The 23,029-nt window shown below is 45.7% G+C and overlaps 1 protein-coding gene across 1 annotated transcript in view; it reads right to left on the reverse strand.

The window, feature by feature from the left end:
- Window positions 1–221: 221 nt before the first annotated feature.
- The window catches only part of LOC135830958 (rootletin-like), a 31,080-nt gene continuing 8,272 nt past the window's right edge, over window positions 222–23,029 (reverse strand). The window contains exons 2-7 of the mRNA XM_065343195.1: window positions 10,456–10,690; window positions 9,870–10,269; window positions 9,302–9,440; window positions 8,460–8,575; window positions 5,332–5,436; window positions 222–359 (exon numbers count right to left, since the gene is read on the reverse strand). Of these exons, the coding sequence (XP_065199267.1) occupies window positions 222–359; window positions 5,332–5,436; window positions 8,460–8,575; window positions 9,302–9,440; window positions 9,870–10,269; window positions 10,456–10,690 (1,133 nt within the window). The remainder of the gene's footprint in view (window positions 360–5,331; window positions 5,437–8,459; window positions 8,576–9,301; window positions 9,441–9,869; window positions 10,270–10,455; window positions 10,691–23,029) is intronic.

The following is a 23,029-nucleotide window of genomic DNA, read 5'->3' on the forward strand; positions in this document are numbered from 1 at the left end:
TATATAACATACACCCTATATAACAGATACACCCTATATAACAGATACACCCTATATAACAGATACACCCTATATAACACATGACTGTAATACTTGATGCTCTTCCTTAGAAGTATTTAGCACTTTCTGAATGTATACAGATAGCACAGATATCTACATATCACGTTAGTTTCAACATGACACGACCAGCCTGATGTCCACATCCATGTGCTGAGCATCACCTAGCTGATATATCCCTCGCTGTCAGAACTTACCACTTTCTTGCTCTCCTCTAGCGTGGCCAAGAGTTCATGCTGAGCGTGGCGCTCTGCTTCTAGTTGGTTGCGAATTAGCTCATACTCACTGTTGTTGGAAGATGTCTGCAACGTACAGGGTTCAAGGCATGACAACAGTAGACCACAGACTCAGTAGAAATAGGAAGGCAGGATATAACAACACAAACAAAATAGTCCCATGTGTGATCTCTTCAGATACACCCTATATAACAGATACACCCTATATAACAGATACACCCTATATAACAGATACACCCTATATAACAGATACACCCTATATAACAGATACACCCTATATAACAGATACACCCTATATAACAGAGACACCCTATATACAGTCAACTTCGCTTATAACTACTGCGGATATAACGACAATTCGCGAATAACGACATAATTTTCATTCCCAGAGCAAAGTCCCATCCAACTGTGACACATATAATGAGACTTTGGGTATAACGACACTTTGCGAATAAGGACACTTTTCTGATGCCCCGCCGAGTGTCGTTATAAGCGAAGTTGACTGTAACAGATACACCCTATATAACAGATACTAGCCAGTGCAGGCTAAATTTTATTTTTCAAGGAAACCGTTCGAGAATGGTACCAATCGATTCAGCATGGCATTTTCATTCCTCCTGCAAAGTTTCAGCTGATTTGGAGTCATGACAAGGACGCTATGGCGATTTGAAGATCGAAAAACTTCACTTTTGTTTGTCAAGAAGAAAGACCATGATCGCACACAAATCATACAACCCGTGTGGCACAATGATTATTGAACGAAGTTGATCCGCGGACCCCGTGCTTTGCGCATGCACGCATGCATACTGCACAGTACAGAGGCTTTTTTGAACGCTCCAGTCTCTCCGGAGGCGTGGATTCGAATCCCACCGCTGCCACCAATGTAGTAGCTGGCCCTCGGAGACAATTTCACACACTCAAACAAAGCACTCACTTTGTGGTTTCACGAATACTCGTTAGGACAGAATTATTAGTTGCACACTCGGCAAGTAAAGATAAGAAGTGAAAAGAGCACAAGAAAAGAACAATGCAAGAAGACAAAACACACGGCGAACGGTGCCATGTTTTTAGGTCATCAACCAATCAGTAATTTATATAAACCGGTTGCCGACGAAATTCTAGAATATTCCAGAGCTGTGAACTGTGATTGGTTAATTATGCTAATGTTCTAGAACAATAACACTAGCCGCAGTCATACGGGTAAATACGGGTTTAGCCATACACGACTCATACATTACTCACGAGCGACTCACGGAAAGGGTAATAACATGCAGATACAAAATACGAAAGGAGAGAAAAAATGTAACTAACTGCCCATCTTGGGGTTTGAACCTAGGAATCTGTAACAACACAAGCTCTACAAATAAATACTCGTTTACTGCGAAAAATATACTTTATATCAAAATGCAACTCCTACATGTAGTTCTTCGTCTTCTTCGAAATGTCTTCCAAATGCGTGGTGCTGGTGTTGTTCTCAGCTTCGTCAAGGCAGAATGCAGCTGCATGTGATGCTCCTGTGTGTTCATGCATGTTCTCTTTTCGCGTCTCGACATTGTAGCGTCCAGACTCAGCTCGACTGGAGAAGATTGAGGAGACTATGCTTTGATCCATATGGAAAATCGATGAAATTTGGTTATTATCGTCGGGCGCTAAAAAGCGCTGGGGAGCAAGGGGCTAAAACTTCGTAGCAGTCATCCCTTTCATGACAGGCATCGACTGGTATTTGTTCCATTCTGTTCCCAACCACTACGGGTCGTCTGCGAAGCTTTCTTCTTCGCCGATTCTCGGCCAGATCGTACGTCTTCGCACTGTATCTCTCGTCTCCCTCAACGGATCAAAACACGGTTTTCGCCAGGACGAGCACAAACCCCCAGATTTCGCGGCGGCAACATCTTCGAGTAGGGAAAAGCTAGCAGCTAACCAGGAATTACCAAAAAAACACGCGTAATACTCAGTGTGATTTGCGACAGCTGTCATTGTGCCGTCGCACCATGCATGTACCATGCACGGGAATGGAACACGGATGAGTCATTTTATTACGACAGCCTGCCCTGGCTACAGATACACCCTATATAACAGATACACCCTATATAACAGATACACCCTATATAACAGATACACCCTATATAACAGATACACCCTATATAACAGATAAACCCTATATAACAGATACACCCTATATAACAGATACACCCTATATAACATACACCCTATATAACAGATACACCCTATATAACAGATACATCCTATATAACATACACCCTATATAACAGATACACCCTATATAACAGATACACCCTATATGTTGGACTCAGTAGAGCGTCCAGCCCCTATATGATGTCCAACCCCTATATAGAGTCCATTGGTCCAAAATCCACTGTACAGAGTCCAAACTTGGAATCAACTGTGAGCTCAAAGTTTCGATGGACATCACTCCCTGTATAGAGTCCAGCCAACTGGCTTCACCCCTATATAGAGTCCATTGGTCCAAAATCAACTGTACGGAGTCCAAACTTTGAAATCAACTATAAAGAGTCTTTATGTGGACAACACCCCCTGTATAAAGTCCAGCCAATTAGGCATCCCCTATCGAGTTCGAAAATAGACATAGGATCTGCTGTAAGCAGTGAATATTAACCAGAAAACGGCCTCTCCCTTTAATCCTTTACATCATTCACTTCTCAAGATAAAAAATATGTATTGAGGCGCCACTGCAGCCACTTCATTACATGAAAAACCCAACAAACACCATCCTCAAATCAAGTGGTCTCTTCGCAGACGCTGCAAATTACAACATCTCAATCATGTAGTGTTGCCAAATTATTGTGCACGCACACACACATGCACACACCCACACAACGCCAAGAAAATAACTAGAAAAAAACCAAGAATCGAAAGAGAATAATGGAGAGCCCAGGATTAATTATTTGTTTTCAAATTATTGTGCGCGCGCACACACACACACACACACACACACACACAAACTTATACAACGCCAAGAAAACACCAAGAAAAGAGTAGAGACACAATACACACGCAACTCCAACAGCCATGCAAACGTCCACCCATTTACATGTAAAGTCAAGAGGGATAACAAATAATTATACGAAACGAATGCGTACGGGGACGGGTACACGCATGTTTACATACACGTAGTAGTGTAAGAGAGTAACATAGTGCAGTGGTCAGCATAATACTAGCACATGCTGAGAGTGCAATAGCAAGCTTCACCATTGCTCATGGCCATGCAAATGTTCAGCAGCACTCAGTTCCGCAAGCTTCTGAAGATCAGCACACCTGCAACAAATAGATAGCACAAGGATACGCTTATTACCGTAATGATGCATGGGAGCACACAACTACCGAGTTCTCAACGAATGTGATGCTCAATGAAAATCAATCCACTCAAAGACCTGTGACGAGGTGATGGTGGGGACAATAATCTATTAGTAATACGAGGAATAAGATCGTTTGTGCACACTCAAGACGCACAGACACACCAACATACATGTAGTGTACACAGTGTTTCACTTCACTGCAACTAAATTGAAATGAGATGATTTGAACAATCTGTACAGCGTTGCTGTCAGTCAGTCTTCCCCAAGATGGAAATGCAATGATTTGTTGTCACGAGGCAGTTTCACTGACACAATGTCATGCTGGTGGCATCAAAACGGTTACTTCAGGGAATACGAGTATTAGCTTGAGAAGCTTTTTTTGTCATTGGCATACAAGCAATCCTCCTAGTCCTACTACTACTACTACTACTAGTACACTGGCACTGCGTTTGTGGATCCCATTGTATTTGACATCATACTACAGGAAGAGTGTCGTGGAGTTCACATAATTATCACAGGGATAAACTTGAATACATTTCTCATGAAATAAAATAATAATTGATGATAGCTAGACGATCATATACGATTGATGCAAAGTCCTTGCAGTCCTTGAGGACTATTACGAAGTGGTTGATTACTTTTAGGGCATTCATTCAAGCAACATCAAACAAACGCGATACGCTCCTTGAAAATGGAAAAAAAATTCAAGCATAACGACAGAACAGCAGACCAATCGAAACGAGTAAAAGCTTCCTTACCTCAGTCATCGTCCTGCCATGTAGTAAGTTGGACAGCCTTTTGACATGGTGGTACAGGCAGCTCTTGTCCAGTCAAACAGGGGTATCCTTGTGGCGTCGAACGAAAGAGAGTGTCAGTGTATCTGACTCGTCAGATTGCAACTGTGCTGAACTTTTCTCTTTCTCCGCTTTCTGCTTTCATCCCTCGCTCTTATGAAACCGTTCAAACGTCTTACTGGCAGCAATGGCCAGCCAAACAGGGGATCCTTGTGGCGTCGAACGAAAGAGAGCGTCAGTGTACCTGACTCGTCAGATTTGAACTGTGCTGAACTTTTCTCGTTCTGCAATTTCTGCGTTCATCCCGCGCACTGATGAAACGTCTTCAGAGAACCACAAGACGCTTTCCAGATTTGATTTTGAACGTCTCCTTATCCTCCTTGGTTAGCTCGAGACAGATTACTGTCAGCAACTGCACAGCAGAATTGGCAGCCATGGCTGAAGTGAAGAAAGGAATGCGCTGCCACGAGGCAAGCAAAACTGAAAATGTGTTCTCTTTCGGGCACAACACACAGGACGGCGTGACTGGATAAACTGGACTCCTGGACTGTGAATAGGGGACTTGTAGAAAAAGTGTACTCCTTATAGGGGATTGCGCGGCAGGATGAAGCTGATCAAAACTGAGTGGACTCCTGGACTCTGTATAGTGGATTTTGGACCAATGGACTCTATATAGGGTGCTGGACATCATATAGTGCATGGACTCTATACTGAGTCCTACATATATAACACATGACTGTAATACTTGATGCTCTTCCTTAGAAGTATTTAGCACTTTCTGAATGTATACAGATACCACAGATATCTACATATCACGTTAGTTTCAACATGACACGACCAGCCTGATGTCCACATCCATGTGCTGAGCATCACCCAGCTGATATATCCCTCGCTGTCAGAACTTACCACTTTCTCGCTCTCCTCTAGCGTGGCCAAGAGTTCATGCTGAGCGTGGCGCTCTGCCTCTAGTTGGTTGTGAATTAGCTCATACTCACTGTTGTTGGAAGATGTCTGCAACGTACAGGGTTCAAGACATGACAACAGTAGACCACAGACTCAGTAGAAATAGGAAGGCAGGATATAACAACACAAACAAAATAGTCCCATGTGTGATCTTTCACTATGCCCGATCTTGAAAGGACTTGCTTACAAGTGGAAAGTCGGTGCACTACGGTAATGGCCAAGAGGAGACTCTGCTTTGGTAGCTTTAGTATTTCTCTCTTGCTTTTTTTCAACAACCAACCCCAGAGCTCTGGGAAGCTCCATGAAAACATGAACACATGATACTATGATACGTACACACAGCAGCAAGGTCGCCACATGATACTATGATACGTACACACAGCAGCAAGGTCGCCACATGATACTATGATACGTACACACAGCAGCAAGGTCGCCACATGATACTATGATACGTACACACAGCAGCAAGGTCGCCACATGATACTATGATACAGGGGCGTACATAGGGCGGTTCCCGGGATGCCCGGGAACCAGTAAAAAGATTCCATGTGGGCACAGAGAATTTGTTGATCCAGGCCCAGCGCTCACAGTGCAAGTGCATGCCTGGCATCCGCCTGACGGTCCGATCGAGGACGGTGACTAGCCCAGGTGTGAAAGTAGTGCTGGGACACAGCGTACTGAACTGAGGACGGTGACTAGCCCAGGTGTGAAAGCAGTGCTGGGACACAGCGTACTGAACTGGGTTCAACAAAGTCTCTACTGTAGTTACATCGCCGGATTCCTCGATCTCAGAGTAAAATTTTCCTTTGGAGTTTGTTTTGACAAAGTAATTAGTTGGTCGTGTTTTGACAATGCTTTCGCTTTGTGGAAAAGAAAAAATGAAGCGTCGACATCCAGAGGGCCAGCGCTCTATTCAGAGCTATTTTGAGCTGCAGACAAAGCGTGTGGCCAGTGCTAGTGGCGAAGGTCAAGCGATAGATGAGAATGCAGACGCACCTGACTTGCAAGCGAAGTCTGCATCCAACGAGCAGCGTTGAGGAAGGAATCGTCGGCGAAGCTGTAGAGCGACCGTTGTTGGAAGCTGCTGGATCATCCAAAACAAACTTCAATGACATGGGAGTGTGTTGGACGGGATATTCTGAAAGTCGACGTCCACAGCGGAATCCAGTCCCCCGAAATTTGCTTGACACGGAAAAGATTTCCGTCATCGACAATCATTGTGCGCCACCGAAGGCGAAGGATTTCGTTTCCTGTGCGTGTCCAGACGGATGGCAAACAGCGCCACTTTCAACTATCCTTGTTAGAGGAGTTACCCTGGGTAGCCTTTTGACAGGCATGCAATGGTGGCTTCTGCTTGCCCTGTGTGATGTTTGCTCCAGATGATTCGAAACTTAGGCAGCTTTCAAGACCGCATGCAATCGTCATGTTGAACAAAACATCCATAAAACGGGGAAAAATTCTGTCCTTTAAAATCATAAATGCGTAGCAATGACATCATCGTCCAGCAGCTTGTGGATGTTAATTTCACCCAGTCTGAGGAGAATATGCAGAAACTCCGTGGGATACGAAAAACAGCACTTCAATTGTGTGGAATGTTGGTGCATCAGTTGGCATGGGAACCACTCCTGGAGGCGAGCGGCGTACGCCCCTGTGATACGTACACACAGCAGCAAGGTTGCCTACATGATACTATGATACGTACACACAGCAGCAAGGTCGCCACATGTACATGAACACATGATACTATGATACGTACACACAGCAGCAAGGTTGCCACATGATACTATGATACGTACACACAGCAGCAAGGTCGCCACATGATACTATGATACGTACACACAGCAGCAAGGTCGCCACATGTACATGAATACATGATACTATGATACGTACACACAGCAGCAAGGTCGCCACATGATACTATGATACGTACACACAGCAGCAAGGTCGCCACATGATACTATGATACGTACACACAGCAGCAAGGTCGCCACATGATACTATGATACGTACACACAGCAGCAAGGTTGCCTACATGATACTATGATACGTACACACAGCAGCAAGGTCGCCACATGTACATGAACACATGATACTATGATACGTACACACAGCAGCAAGGTTGCCACATGATACTATGATACGTACACACAGCAGCAAGGTCGCCACATGATACTATGATACGTACACACAGCAGCAAGGTCGCCACATGTACATGAATACATGATACTATGATACGTACACACAGCAGCAAGGTCACCACATGTACATGAATACATGATACTATGATACGTACACACAACAGCAAGGTCGCCACATGTACATGTCACGGTTACATTTAAAAAGAAGCACCACATATTTATGTGACCATGCTGAAATGTGTGTGTGTGTGTGTGTGTGTGTGTGTGTGTGTGTATGCCCACGGCTCACACACCACTCACATGCATGCACATGCACGCTACACGCACACATCCATGTGTAACCGGCATGTAGATACAGTCAAATCTGTCGTAAGCGACCGCCCCTTGGTGCAAGAAAAAGCGGTCGCTTACAGCAGATGGTCTCCTACGGCAGATGTATGGTAAATCCGGCATACCAGGTATATGCTTTCATGTACTCAAATCGACGAGAATAATGTGATTTTTAATATCATTTTATTAAATATTCAACGACGACCATACCCGTATAGTACGCGTATGCGACACAGCAGTAGATCGACACTGCCTGGACTTGAGAGCTACAGCACAGCCTCAGTACAGCCTACAGGCCAGGCGCCAGTCGATCGCACTTGCAAGACAGCGCATTTTCACACTTTGCAGTTGACAGCGCACTGGCAAGTACAGTTTCGCACCTTACTGAACCTGGGTCGCGGTCGCTTACAGCAGATTTGAATGCAGCCACCGTGCATGAAATCGCGGTCGCTGGTCGCGCACAGCAGATGGTCGCTCTGGACAGATCAGTTTGTATGTGAAACCGTTGGTGCACGGAAAATCGGTCGCTAACGGTAGATGGTCGCCTACAGCAGAGGTCGCTAACGGCAGATTTGACTGTATACACACTGTCTGTCAACTCACCGTGGTTAGAAGCTCAGCGGTGGTGGCCAGTGCAGCTTTGTTCTGCAATGCAAGCTGACCCCGTGTGTCCTGGAGCTGTTGGCTGTCAACATCCATACGTGCTGAAGAGGATAGACCTGGATATTTCAAAAGCAGTGCACAGAAGACGTACTAAATAGCACATTGAATGAGTCATGCAGGACAATGGGTGCACACTGCTACACTAGTGTTGGTAGATTAAACATCTTTCATACAGGGGATCCTGAGTGTGGCAACAAATATTATCAGAGGATAGTAAAGAACGGCCACATGAAGAAAATGAACGCTATGCTATTACATTGTACATACCGTATTTTACCGGTTGTAAGTCGACCCCGGTTATAGGTCGACCCCCGTATCCGGAGGTCTCAATTCTGCATTTTAAAGTTTTCACCCAAAGAAGCACTACTAACCACCTCCTGCTACTAGCACATCAACAAATCATGTAAACATTCCTTATTGGAGGGCATAACGTCCCAATCCTTGAAAAAAAAATGCCAATAAACTGGCAACAATGTGTACACATGGTGCACTCGTGCATGCAGTGCAGGTCATTTTTGTAAGATACTGATAGTTCCCGGTTATAAGTCGAATCCCGGTTGTAAGTCGACCCCCACCCTTTCTCCGTCTATTTTAAGTCGTAAAAGGTCGACTTACAACCGGAAAAATACGTGATGTATGTCACCATAGAACCTCCTCCCGCTACACTATTCACAGGCTCTATAAGTTAGTTAGTAGTGCCGGTGGAGTTTTCACACGTTTTACACTACGCCACTATGCAACTCCCCTGTAAGTATATCTGAGAGCTGTTTGGACGGACTCACCGGGCGTAGTCGCTGCAGGACTCCGTGTTTCTCCGCGCCTTAGCGTTGCCAATGCTGCACTCTGATCCCGAATGACTCGATCATGGTTCTGTGCCTGGCAGCGCGCTCCCACTTCAGCCAAGCTAAAGGTTTTCTGATGCTGCCAAGGAAGAGATTGGCAAGCACAAAGCCGAGTGGCATTCATTTCCTGACCCATTACTAGTCTAGCACATGTATTTATATCCTGCTCCTGTATCATTTCCTTGTGTTGGATTGCCTATCCATGTACCTGTTTATATACACACGAAGGGCAGAACACGCATGTAATGGTAAATTACCCAACATACCCCCCCCCCCCAAATAGAGTCTTGAATAAAGTAACTGACCAGAACCATTGAACCATTATGCATTTCACTACCAGCATCAACTGGTTCTGGCACTAAGTACTGTAAGCCACTCTTCCGTCAAACACATCCTGGCAGCAGATCTGAGCAGCAGTTTGGACAGCAAACATTGCTGCTTCACATCATAGTGCAGTCAAGGTTAAATGGCATGTGCCAAGCACCGGCGGCACTTTCAATGAAATAACCTTCTCGTTCAGATGAGATAACTCTTGTCGGTGTGCACGTACACCGCTTTTCCATTGCATGCGTGCTTGTTTGAGCTCTTGACGTTGGTCACTCTCCACGCCGTGACTTGCCTCAAGTAACTGATGTGCATACTGTGTTTCAGCCACCTGGGCTTCCATGTCAGTACTATGGCGCTGGCTCTCTTCTTTCATCGTCCTTATCTCACCAAGCCGACGCTGGATCAGCTCATGCTTAGCATTCAACTCCTGCTTCAGGCATCTCTCAATCTCCATACTCTCCTGGGTGCGACTTGCCTGAAGGTCAGCTAACTGAGCCGAAGCACCGGCCAAGTCGCGCTGCAGGGTGTATATTTGATTGTTTTGCTCTCTGACCTTTGCTTGGAGAGCACCGGTGTCTTTTCTGTAGGTCGATAACCGCAGCATAGCATGGCACATGGCAGCACAGCGCGAGCACAGCACAGCACAGTATGCGGGATCAACAGAGTGATCAGGAACTGAACACCCTTGCAGTAACAGTCAGGTTTCACATCATCTCAGCAATGGTTCCAACTCAAGTACACACAGTACACCACAGCACACACTATACCTGGAAACTTCCAAGAGGCGCACCAGGTTGTCGAACTCAGACTCCAACTCGTCCTGGCTCATGTCATCACAGGAAACAAGGCTGTCTGACACACCATCATCGACTTTCTGCATTATATCCGGCCCACCGTTATCTGCGGACACAGTATGTACTGACGGCTGTGCTGCAAAGCTGACATGCTGGGACGTGTCCACTGGTCTAAGTAACTCCACGGCAGCTGACCGGCTAGAAGCGCCTGTATTGCCATGCAGCAAAGAACAAACAAACAAACAAACAAACACACACACACACACACGGACACGCACACACACACGCACACACACACACGTATGCAAACATACAGCCAGCGTCTGGCCACCAACATATGTTCCAGTGAGGGGAAAAGGATGAGGAATCTGGGAGCCTAGCTGGCAGAGTGACGTCTTGCTGATGAGTGCCATGTCGATGGAGATTTGGACTTCTACCGACTCCGTTGAAAGTTGGTGGCGGCCTGGAAGCGTGTGAATCTACTTTTCCACCAAGTCCAAACCACCGGTGGCTGAATTTTTGCAGCGGTGAGCAGGTCCAGTGCCAAGGGTTCTGGTACTGATCGGGAACAAACGCTTCAGACGTTTCATTTCATTTCATTGATCTTCCCAAGGCAAGTAAATACCTGTCAAGTGAATCCTAGCATGCTGTTACCTACCTAATGCAATACTTCCTCCGCCCAGGCAACATTTTCGCTTATCTCCTTCAGCCCAATGACAGGTGTCTGACAGCAATTTTTGCATCTTGTGCACTTCACCATCACACAAATCTGCTCGTTCAGGCGTACCAGTTCCAAACAAGTCGGCAAAGAGTAAAGAAACATCTAGAGTAGAGCGCGTTGAATGCGAGTGAACTGGTAAAAAAGACACGAAGTCAGTCACTAGTCAAGGTGGGTGCTGCTAGAGTACCACTGCTGGCACTGGAGTACAGAGCAGAGGTGTCATGTTGCGAAAAGCTAGTGTGTTTGATTGCATCCTGCTCAAGGTGTGTGTACGGTAAAAATGCACGCGAGCTTGAAGCTGAGAAAGCCACTCAGCGACGCTCGCCCACATACTGCAAAATGAACCAGAATCGGCACTGGGCAAAACAGTTGGAAAAGAAAGGCTTCGATGACAGGGTTGTCACTCGCCCAGCTCATTCGCCTGATGTCAACGTGAACGGTCCAGCAAAGCGACGCTGACTGAGCTCGCCAGCTTCGGCTGGAAAGAAACACAACCGATCGTACTCGTGAAGGAGGTGAAGCGCTTGGGAAAAAAGTGTCGATAGAAAATATTTGCGCTTCTGGAAAGTGCGAAGTACTACCCGACAACAAGTGCTGCGTCGGCTGATGACAAAGGATGTCGCGAATGCGATCGGATTTATTCGTAGTCACGAGCACAATGCATGTATATAACCAAGAATTCACAGCTAGTATACATGTATCCTTGTTCAGTGCATGATTTGTACGTTCAATCACTCGCATCCCTTTGTGACACCCCTTTTTCACTTTGCACTTCGTTGCATTTCTAAGGTTCAATGGACCGTATGCGTGTTAAAACAAAATGGCGTCACGATTTATTGAAAGTGGTATAGTTGGTGGCACGAGTGTTCAAACCCATTTTGAACTTCATACTGTTCGTCTTCTTTTTGACATGCTCTCTTTCCATCGTCCTTAGCTTTTGTTTGTTGAGAGCTGTTTTGGCTTTCTCCTATACCTCTGGGGGATGCCAAGTGATGGTTTTGAGAGGCTGGTGATGGCTGTGAGCGAGAGTTTGCCGATCGGCGTCGTCCTCGCTATAGCGATGAAAATACTAGTTACTGCGCACCTGGCAGATATCACAACACGTCGGAGCGTCCAGGAGCAAAGGAATCTTGGGTTTTCACTGGAATCTAGTTCCTCCAGCATCGTGTAGCCCACCGTCGGTGAATGGCGGTCCAGAAAGGTCGAGCCTGGTCTTCTGCAGCATCTCGCAGTCCTGCGAGGCACACTGAATACGCCTGTCATGTATTCTACAAATAAAAATCACGAAGTAGTGGACTTTATAGTGATCAGTCTATCCTGTATGCTGCAAAAGACGCAGGAAATGTGACTGGTGTCCGTACCCTGGACGCCAATATCATCCCAGTCTTCTCCTGCAGGATCTGTTTGACATTGACATACCGGTATGCAGTGGGTCGACATTGGCCTGGTTTGGCAGCTATCTGCCTGGGTGGATGTAGCAGGTTTGCATTGGCGCGTCGTCCAGTCCGACATTTTCTTGTAACTGTGGAGTACCGGCAGGGTTTGAGAGGTTGCTCGTGCTGTGAACTTATCTCTACTGCCTGTCTCGTCCTGGAAGTGCCGTCTCGCCGCTTCCTTGCTCTACAGTCACGCCGTTAAGTTTCGCTTTGTTTCGTGGTGCAGCTCAAAACCTGCCCAAACAACTGTGAGCTCGCAACATGGTATGGACAAATTGCACCACTCATGCTGGTTAACTAAAACCGGGATAGTCAAGTAAGCGAGTTCACTCCCTGGGCCATGGCAAGATCTGTTCAGCGCGAGCTATTCCAACCTCCAAGTGCATAGTCACCGATCGATCCATGCGATGGTGGTTGACCTACAAAGAGCCAAGGTCTACGAGTACTACTATTGGATGCTGTCTACATGCAGTCAACAAAATCAAAGTACCTCAGTATGCCCCAGAATAGGGCATGTGCATCTATAGCATGACACAACAGGGGTTCTGGCGGCACCTGTCAAACAAGCAGTAGCGACTAGTGCCAGCTACCTATTGGAGGCTAGCCGCTACAATCTGTCACTGGAGATAATTATTATGTTCACTGTTTAGACTGAGCACAATCAATGATGCCCAATCAATTTGCCCAATGTGTGTTCTGTTCCACCTAATTATAACGTCCCATCGCATCAACCCTACTAAACGCACATGTCGTCACTCTAGCACGACTTGTGTTATTATTGTTTATTTTGATTCGCACGATAAATAGAGCACAATAAACGTTAACTTGACCGAAGGTTAAAGGCGACTGTAGATAGAGGAGCACATCGAGGTACAGGTACCGGCATCAATACAGTATCAGAGAGAAACAAACAAAAATGAGAGGTACGCAGAAAAAACTCTCGTAAGCCCAAGGGGAAGTGGTTGATGAGGGATGAATGCACTCTCCACGCTCATCTACACTGTTCATGGAAATGCACACATACATACAATAATATACTTGAAGTACAACATAGCAATAGCATGCACAGAACCGAACAATTTCATGTTCACACATTCAAGCACAGACCTGAACATCAGTACCAAAAGCCGATACAGACAATATCCCCATACACACAGACGCACGCACACACACACACACACACACACACACACACAATGTCCCATGTATGCGCCCGTGGCGAGAAAAGCACGCAAATCTACAAATGCACTGGATGTGAACCCACAGATTTTCTCTTATAGCAACGATAGCGGATCTGATTCTGAATGAAACAACACACACACACAATACAATCATTGAATGCCCATCCGCAGGTCCTGAAAGAACAGGCAGTGTTCCAGTGATGGGGAACAGAACTTCGAGTGGCGAGTGAGGTATACACACACACACAAACACACGTGCGTGCGCAGGCACACACTAAAGTATTCAGAAATAGAATCGACATTGTAGTATTCATTGGTTGGGGAATGGAAAGGAAAATAAAACATTGCTGTAGGTTATTGTTGTAAGGACACTAGGAGCACAACAGAAAGGTAAGCAACTTGCTTTGAAGCAAAGAAAGTTATTATTCCACGGATCTCAGAAGGAAGGAACGTTCCAGAATGCTGCACTGGCAACAGGCGGCCTGCATGTGCGCGGCCCCTGCAGTCGGTCCACCTGCCGGCCTTGCAGTGCTGAAAAGAATGTGCAGTACAGCATGTCACATAGTATCGTAGCCTGGACAAATAGGCCCTGGGAAGTTCTAGTTATGTGCTCACCTACACCACGATGCACCAATCCTCTGAGCTACTTTGGCAACAACTTTGTCCACTTGAGACTCCCATGGGCTGAGCCAGTTGTTGAGGGCTGCACCAAGGTGGACGGCAATGACTGCTGATGGCAAGGCAATCCATGACACACAGTCACTAGGGCATCGTCAACATGGCGCTGAGGCTGGATCGATAAAATCAACCTTTAGGCTGCCGCGGGGTTGACAAGGAGGCCGCTGTCTCGAAGCTAGTCAGTCAGCCTGGTCACCGCCATTGACGAACCAGTCGCCACCGCCAGCAGTGGCGGTAGGTTGTGACAAGTGTGGTGCAATATTGTCAGCAAATTCAGTACTCAGGATAAGATGAGTGACAAAGGGAACGTTGTGTTTGATAATATTGAAGTGAACAGGGATGATCACAAACCCTGCGCGTACTCCACCGTGAGTTACAAGAAAATTCCGGACTGGACGACGAGCAAACACCAACCTGCTACATCCAACCAGGCACATACTATTACGATAGCTGCCAAACCAGGTCAATGCCGACCTACTGCATAATGTCAATGTCAAACAGATCCTGCAGGAGAAGACTGGGGTGTTGGCCTCCAGTCACTGCGTGTACAGGCACCAGTCACATTTCCTGTGTCTTTTGCAGCATACAGGCTGAGACTCATCACTGTAGAGTCCACTACTGCATGAGTTTTATTTGCACAATACATGACAGGCGTACACGGTGTGCCTCGCAGGACTGCGAGATGCTGCAGAAGACCAGGTTCGACCTTTCTGGACCGCCATTCACCGACGGTGGGCTACACGATGCTGGAGGAACTAGATTCCAGTGAAAACCCAAGATTCCTTTGCTCCTGGACGCTTCGACGTGTTGTGATATCTGCCAGGTGCGCAGTAACTAGTATTTTCATCGCTACAGCGAGGACGACGCCGATCGGCAAAGTCTCGCTCACAGCCATCACCAGCCTCTCAAAACCATCACTTGGCATCCCCCAGAGGTACAGGAGAAAGCCAAAACAGCTCACAACAAACAAAAGCTAAGGACGATGGAAAGAGAGCATGTCAAAAAGAAGACGAACAGTATGAAGTTCAAATGGTTTTGAACACTTATACCACCAACTATACCACTTTCAATAAATCGTGACGCCATTTTATTTTAACATGAATATCGCGGATTCTGGGCACCCTTTTTCTCACCTTGCAATTCGTTGCATTTCTAATGTTTCCGTTCCGGGCACCCTTTGAACCCATGCACTTTGGTTTGCACACGCACTGACATCCAACACGGACTGTGTGTACGACTATCGGCATCTTTGATGGCCTTCACTATCCATTTTCATGCTCACAGTTGGACTCGTTGCACCGTGCGTATATTTATGTGTCACCCTTTCAGCTACATGCACGTGGAGCTGTTTTAGTTCCACAACTAATTACTTGGTGCTCTTCTTGCTTCTCTTTGATTCTTCGCTACTCCTTGGGAGCTAATTTCGATGCGTTTGTATATTTATCGCTTGTATATTTCTGCTGACGCTGTACGCAAGACACTTTCACGGCACACTACTGCTACAGGCATGCACTCCGACTCACCTATATTATCGCTCTCCCCTTGTAAATATTCTTCAGTCTTGATTCACAAGAAAATTGGGCACTAAGGAAAAAATGGTCTGCTTCGAGTGGTTTATGTAAAGGGTATGTCCATGGTTCGCGACATTTTGGTGCCGAAACCCGGGAGAGTCGAGCGGCGACTCTCCTAGTATAGGAATTTGAACGACCGACGAACCATGGAAAACCAAGCGGCGGTGAGGGGCAAGCGCCAAAAGGCTGCTCGTCACCACAAGACAATCAAAGATATGGAAACGACAACGGGTAGTTTCCTCTCGGCAATCTCAACGGACATTGAATCGGATCCAGCAGCAGTCAGAGAGCTATGTCAACACAATTTCCAATTGGACTCGCATCTCGAGGCACTCGAAATTTCGCTGGAAAAGTATACTGATTTAATTAAGGTGGCTCCTACCCCTCGGGTCCAAATTTTTTTTGTTTGAAACGTGGCTACAAACGATTGTACTTTGTTCCGTAGGATATCTAGTGTACGGAGACAAAATTTTATCAAGTTCTACCGGCCGGTTTCACTCGGGGGAGGGGCCAAACATAGCATACTCACAATTGCCAATTTAGGCCAAAAAAACACCGGAAAACCACTTTTTTGGCCGTAGCACTCGTAGTTACCCCATTTTTCTTGATGTCCAACATCAGGACAGTAGTATACTTGCTAAATACCAGCATAAGCTTTAGAAGTGGGTAGAATTCTGCTAGAAGGTGACCTTTTTCTCTTTTCGGAATCATCCCATTTCAGCGCACACGTCCCACATATTAGCCCCGCCCACAAGTATTTGACACTGGACTTGCCCTGTATTCGATGGTTATGCTATCATAACTTAATAATGGTACTGTGTAGCAAGTTTGAGCAGGTTCTACCGAAGGTAACTCTTGAAATAAAACTTTGAAGTGTCAAGTGATGCCATATTTTCAAGAATCAGCACATTGCACTGGGACATTGTCCAACGCCTTAGAACCCCTGAGTCCACCATATGACAGATACGTATCTTGCAATAATGGATTGCAACATCTTCCAAACATAGTAGTAGAGCTTTGGATCAAGTTTTAGCAGTTTCCACCGAAGCTAACTACCAAAATAAAACTTTGAAGTCGCCCACATACTAAATGCAATAGCTGAGCATGTGCATTGAGTGTATGGTCTAAAGGTTTTCACAACTAGCTCCAATGCGGCAGATACGTGTCTTACTTTACTTGATTGCAACATCTTCAGAACATAGTAGTAGAGCTTTGGATCAAGTTTTAGCAGTTTCCACCGAAGCTAACTACCGAAATAGAACTTTGAAGTCGCCCACATACTAAATGCCATACATGTAGCTGAGCATGTGTATTGAGTGTACATGTATGCTCTAGTGTTTTTCACAACTTTCTCCAACATGAAGCCAATACTGATGTGGAATTTTTGACTGCTTTTTCCAAAACACAGTGCTGAAGCAATGCACATTGGGCACTTTCTACTGGTAATGCAATTATTATTAGGTATACAGTGTTTGCTGCCAACATAGCAAGCAATACTGCTATACTAAATGCGTATTCCATTGGGTACGGTCCAATTGCTTTTCACTTCGCATCTAGCCACTGTTCTTCGTGCATTTCTTGAATGCTTAGTCTCCGTGGTAATGAAGCTAAGAGCCACACTGGAGAAGTTTCTACTGAAGCTAACTATCAAAAATATATAATTTCCAAGATGCTACTATTACATAAAGTAGCTGTGTGCAATGCCACTCTGTTGAACACAGTAAGCAAAATTGAGTCACTAAAACCCTATTTGCCAGATATAAGCTGTTGAGATTGATAGCAGCTGAGCTGTATGATCTGATATGGATGGCGGTTCCACACTGACCAGCACATGTACACGTGCACAGGCAGAAGAATATACAAGTAATACACCTAACGTTACTTCGAAGTCCATCATGTAAATACAAGCGTATATACAAGCATCACTCCTGTTCTCCACAACCTGCAGTCCTGGGCCACTGCAGCTGGTCAGAGTGCAATAATTTCTGCAGCAGGCTTGACTTGGAAAGCTAATCACAACTGCCATGGCTGCAATATGAGTATTACCAGCGCTTTTACAGCGCTACTTGTATTATATTATTGTCAATCCATTGTGGTGCATGGCACTCGTTTTCAACAACCGAGTTTATGTCATTAGTTGCATATCCAACGCCAATAGAAAAAAGAAGGGGCGGGGCAAATTACCACGGTTCAACACTAGTCATATTGAACGGCGTTATGCCATGCCAGGCGCGCACACAAAACGCCCGCGCAAGTGCGCATGCATGTACACACCCGGGTAACACACATTCGTGCGACTTTACATAGCCTGCACTGTCATTCTATGTCATAGGAGTGAGTGCACACACATATATATATATATGCTGTATATGCTGTCCGCAGATTGAGTATATATATATATATATATTGTACATGTAGCCGGATTGCCTAATTTTGCATACGTAATAAAATTGTGTAAGTATACACACATGTGCGTGCACATATAGATAGACTCAGCGGCATACGCATGAGTGTGTGCCGATAGGGCCACATGCCAATTATCGGATTAGTCTGTGAAAGTTACGCGCACGACAAACTTTCGGACAGTCTAAAGATATGACACAATGAATGTGGAATACCCACCAGTGTGTAATACCATTTCATACCTATTTCGCAGCGTTTGTGATTTTCGGAGCGTCCCTGTTGACATTTGATGTCCTCCGTCACTTGGTTGATGACACAGTCATAAATTATCAAATTCACCTCCAATGCCATCCAATCTGCGTTCCGCGATACATGTACAGTGAACGGTGTTGAGGAAAGCCATGCAGCAATAAAACAGTCGAGACTCCCAAGCAGAGGATACAATTCAACAGCGCATTGAAGTACGAATTGTTGTAAACAATTTTCAAGACACAATTACAAAATTTGAAGTGCGTCTTGAAACGTGTTTGAAGTGCTTCGATGTATTTACCTTCGATCTCCCTGAATCGATCCATCCACAGCTACCCGACGAATTTACCAGTCAGTGCGGGAGATGATCGAGCAAGTTATATTTGAAGGTTGCGAGATGTCAGTGGCACTGACAGGAAATCTACACAAGCGTATTCTGAAATAATTTTCTAAGACTCAGGCGTGATTCAAGAGCGGACTTTGATTTCTACCTTCTTATAGTACGAGCACCAGTCGCCATTGCATTCTTGGAAAATCTTCTGCGAGTGCTGCCTTCCCCTTTCATAGAAAGAACGAGTGAAGAGGGACACTAGCAGCAGGTTCTAGCTAGGTACTAGGTCGCCAGAATTGCAGAAAAGCGAGAAGACGTTTCCTACAAAGATTGATCGCACAAAAATCATCGCTACCGAAAAATTTACTGAAAATCTACACTTTTCAAACGATGCGCGCGCAGAGGGTGTGAGCCACCTTAACAGGTACGAAATAAAAGGGTCTGACGACCAGGAATTCAAGGAAAATCAAACGGAATGGATCGAACAAATGGATGAATTTATACGTGTAACTAACATTAATTTGGTGTCACTAAAATTCTTACAAATGGAATGTCAAAAAAAGGATCCGCAACCTGCAGCCACGGCAATGGCGGCAGGAACTACAGCAACTATAAAGGATGACGACAAACTCGACAGACGGCTGTCGGAAATGGTATCAATGAATCAAAGCAATCAGAGCATCATGACAAATTTGACGAATTCTCAGAGTAATGCTAGCAATAAAACTGGCAACACGGTCAAATTGCCTAAACTGGAATTGTTCTCTTTTGATGGTGATGTAATGAAATTTAAGGAATTTCAAGATATGTTTACTGCCACTGTTCACGCAAATAGATCTTTGTCTGATGTGGAGAAGCTATCTTACCTGAAAACACACGTGAAAGGAAAAGCGCTGGAATGTATCTCTGGTTTGGCCCTGTCAAATTCAAATTACAAGGTTGCATGGGATTTGCTAATGGATCGGTTTGGGAAAGACCATGTTGTAATCAATGCTCGGTACTTGGCATTAGTTGATTCGGAAAAACCGTCTAGCCGACCTGAATCATTGCGGAAATTCTTGAATGACGTCGAGGCAAACATCAGAAGTCTAGGTGCGCTACATGAGGACATGTCACAGGCACTATTCATTCCACTGATTACCTCCAAATTACCCAAATCGGTTATGTCTCAATTAGAATTAAAGAAAGGCACTACCACGAAATGGACAGTGCGAAGTCTACGTGAGGCAATGAACCACTACGTAGATGCAATGGAAGCAGCGGAAGCTGCAACTACCGGCGGAAACGAACGACAAAGGGACGGACCATACAACCCAACGACACACGTGGCTCACTCAATGGCAGCAAACACTATGAAAATGGAACGTAAATGCATCTACTGCGGACAATCGCATTTCGCTGATGAGTGTACCAGGAACACAGATGCAGAAACCAGAAAAGATCAATTGAATGGACGGTGTTTCATTTGCCTGAAATCTGGACACAGTGCAAGGGCATGTGAACGCACTAAACCATGCTACTACTGCAAACGCACAACACACCATTGTAGTATCTGTCCGGAGAAATTTGGCACAGGGAATGTGTCATCCCCAATTCAAACAACAATGGGAGTGGCAATCTCAGATCACATGAAAACGGTTTTACAAACTGCAGCTACAGAAGTGTCAAATGAAAGTGGAAACCAGGAATGCCATGCTCGGATTTTATTCGACACTGGAGCAACTAGATCCTTTATCACTGAATCCCTATGCCACAAACTGCAATGTAACAAGATTGGCGAGGACACAATCTCAGTGTCAAGCTTTGGTAACGAAAAACGGAAAACCGAAACCATGCCAAGAGTCAATCTACGAATTGAACAACCAGACAAATCTTGCACGGAGGTCTGCGCAAATGTCACATCAATCCTGTGTCACCCAATTCAACGATTCCCGCTTCCAAACGATATGAAGTTGCATGACATGCCTCTTGCGGAACCACCTGTACAGGAACCAGAGAAGTGTGACGTGGACATACTGATTGGTGTAGATTACTATCACAGATTCATAATGGACGGCAGTATTGCACTGCAGAATGGCATGTACATGGTAAAATCAACGTTCGGGTATTTACCATCAGGAAGTACGGAGTCAGGGCCTGCTGGAGAGCCGGGTCAGCCGGGTCACGCGCCCGGCTGGGGAACTGCACGACCTGGCTGGACAGATAACACCGGGTCCAGTCTGACCCGGCTGAAAACAAATGACAATGGATTCCTAAAATACCGGTATTTTACGACTCGCGGACCCCATCTGTTGCAAATCTAGCGCAACAGTAGATCTACACACGTACACTACAGTCTACAAGCGACAGAAACTCGGCTAGGGCCAAGGGTCAACTGGTTCGAGCGCGATCTGTCCAGCGGCGAGCAGGAAGCTGTCCCCGGGGAAAATTGCGATTCCGCGGCCGCGTTTTTTTTCCGCGTTTTTTGCGATTTTTTAAAAGACCGCGTTTTCCGCGATTTTCCCGCGTTATTTGAACTTTTTGTTGCACTACAGGTACACACAGTGCACTGTTCGGTCAGCAACGTCTCATCGTGGCGGCTTTTTACTCAAATATGACGAGTGCTTACACCAGAGCCTTGTAACTGATTGATTTCACTACATACTCACTGAAAATTGCCGCACATCAATATTCATATTTACCGCAAATTCACCGCAAATTATGCCATATTATGCCGCGTTTTTCCCCGCGTTTTTTGCGATTTTTTTCCGCAATTTTCCCCGGGGACAGAGGAAGTAAGGACATTCAAAGTCGATGGGGCAGGCAGTAAAAAACGTAACTTTGGCTGCAGTTTTTGGCACAGTTGCAAGTAAGTTTTCAGCTGACTGCTGATTTGGGCGATGGAGCCCGCAGCGAAGAGAAAAAGAACTCACGCTTTCCAAGATTCTTGGAAGAAAGGTCGACCCTGGCTGGACTACGACTATGCCAGTCTATCCATGTCATGCGCTTTGTGCAAGACGCATTTCCAAAGGAAGACGAGCGGCGGTGGATTTGGTCGCGATGCGTGGTTGTGGCTTTATTTAGAGTGGTGTTCCGTAAGGTAAGAACTCACTGCTTCGAATTATCGGCATGCTGCTCGCCTCCTGGGTGCTGCAGGCACCCGCCCCCCCCCCCCCCCAGTGCTCTATTATGCGAACATGTTCGTCCTGCTACTAGAGCTAATGAGAAAACAGAATCCTTTTTTCAAATTGTAAAATCAGAATCCAATGGAACTGCTTTGCATTCTTCACGTATTTACCTTCTACGTTTGCGGACTTTGATAGTTCGCTTTGTTCTCTAAAATTTCCGATTTCCGGTAATAAATTCGCCTTTCTATTTTCCTGCGTTTTGAGCAGGCTTTTTGGTTGTTTTTCTGCTGGATGATCTGACCCGGCTTGACCCGGCTGGCCTGCATGCGCCAGGTACACTCTGACCGGGCTGTGTTTAATGTCTAGAGCAGGCCCTGGGAGTATCATGGAATTACAGATGATGCAGTACATGTACTCACTACGTTGCCAACGACAAGCCACGATCCAATGGAGGATACTCCTGTCACTGCTATTCTCGTGCAGGGGGAGGGTCCTGACGGATCACCAGCAGGCATGGACCCGGAGCAATTCACTTCTTTCGGGAAACTAGTCAGAGTCACAGCGTACGTACAGAAATTTATTGATAAAATCCAAAAAAAACCGGTTGGCAATACCATCTCACGCGACGAATACCAACGAACGGAATCGAAATGGATACAATTTACACAACGACAACACTGTTTGTCATGTAAACAGCACGATGGTGGCCCGTTTCAACTTCCGAAACCCCTCCTTTTGCACAAGGAAAGAACAATGGAGTTGCTACCGTATGAGTTCACAGGCATAGATTACGTTGGACATATTGGGTTTCAAATCCAACGAAGGCTCGATGAAATGCAAACCATGATTAACTAATACGAATTCAGTCTG

This window comes from Sycon ciliatum, chromosome 1 (genome assembly GCF_964019385.1).
Source record: "Sycon ciliatum chromosome 1, ocSycCili1.1, whole genome shotgun sequence".
NCBI classification, from domain to species: domain Eukaryota; kingdom Metazoa; phylum Porifera; class Calcarea; order Leucosolenida; family Sycettidae; genus Sycon; species Sycon ciliatum.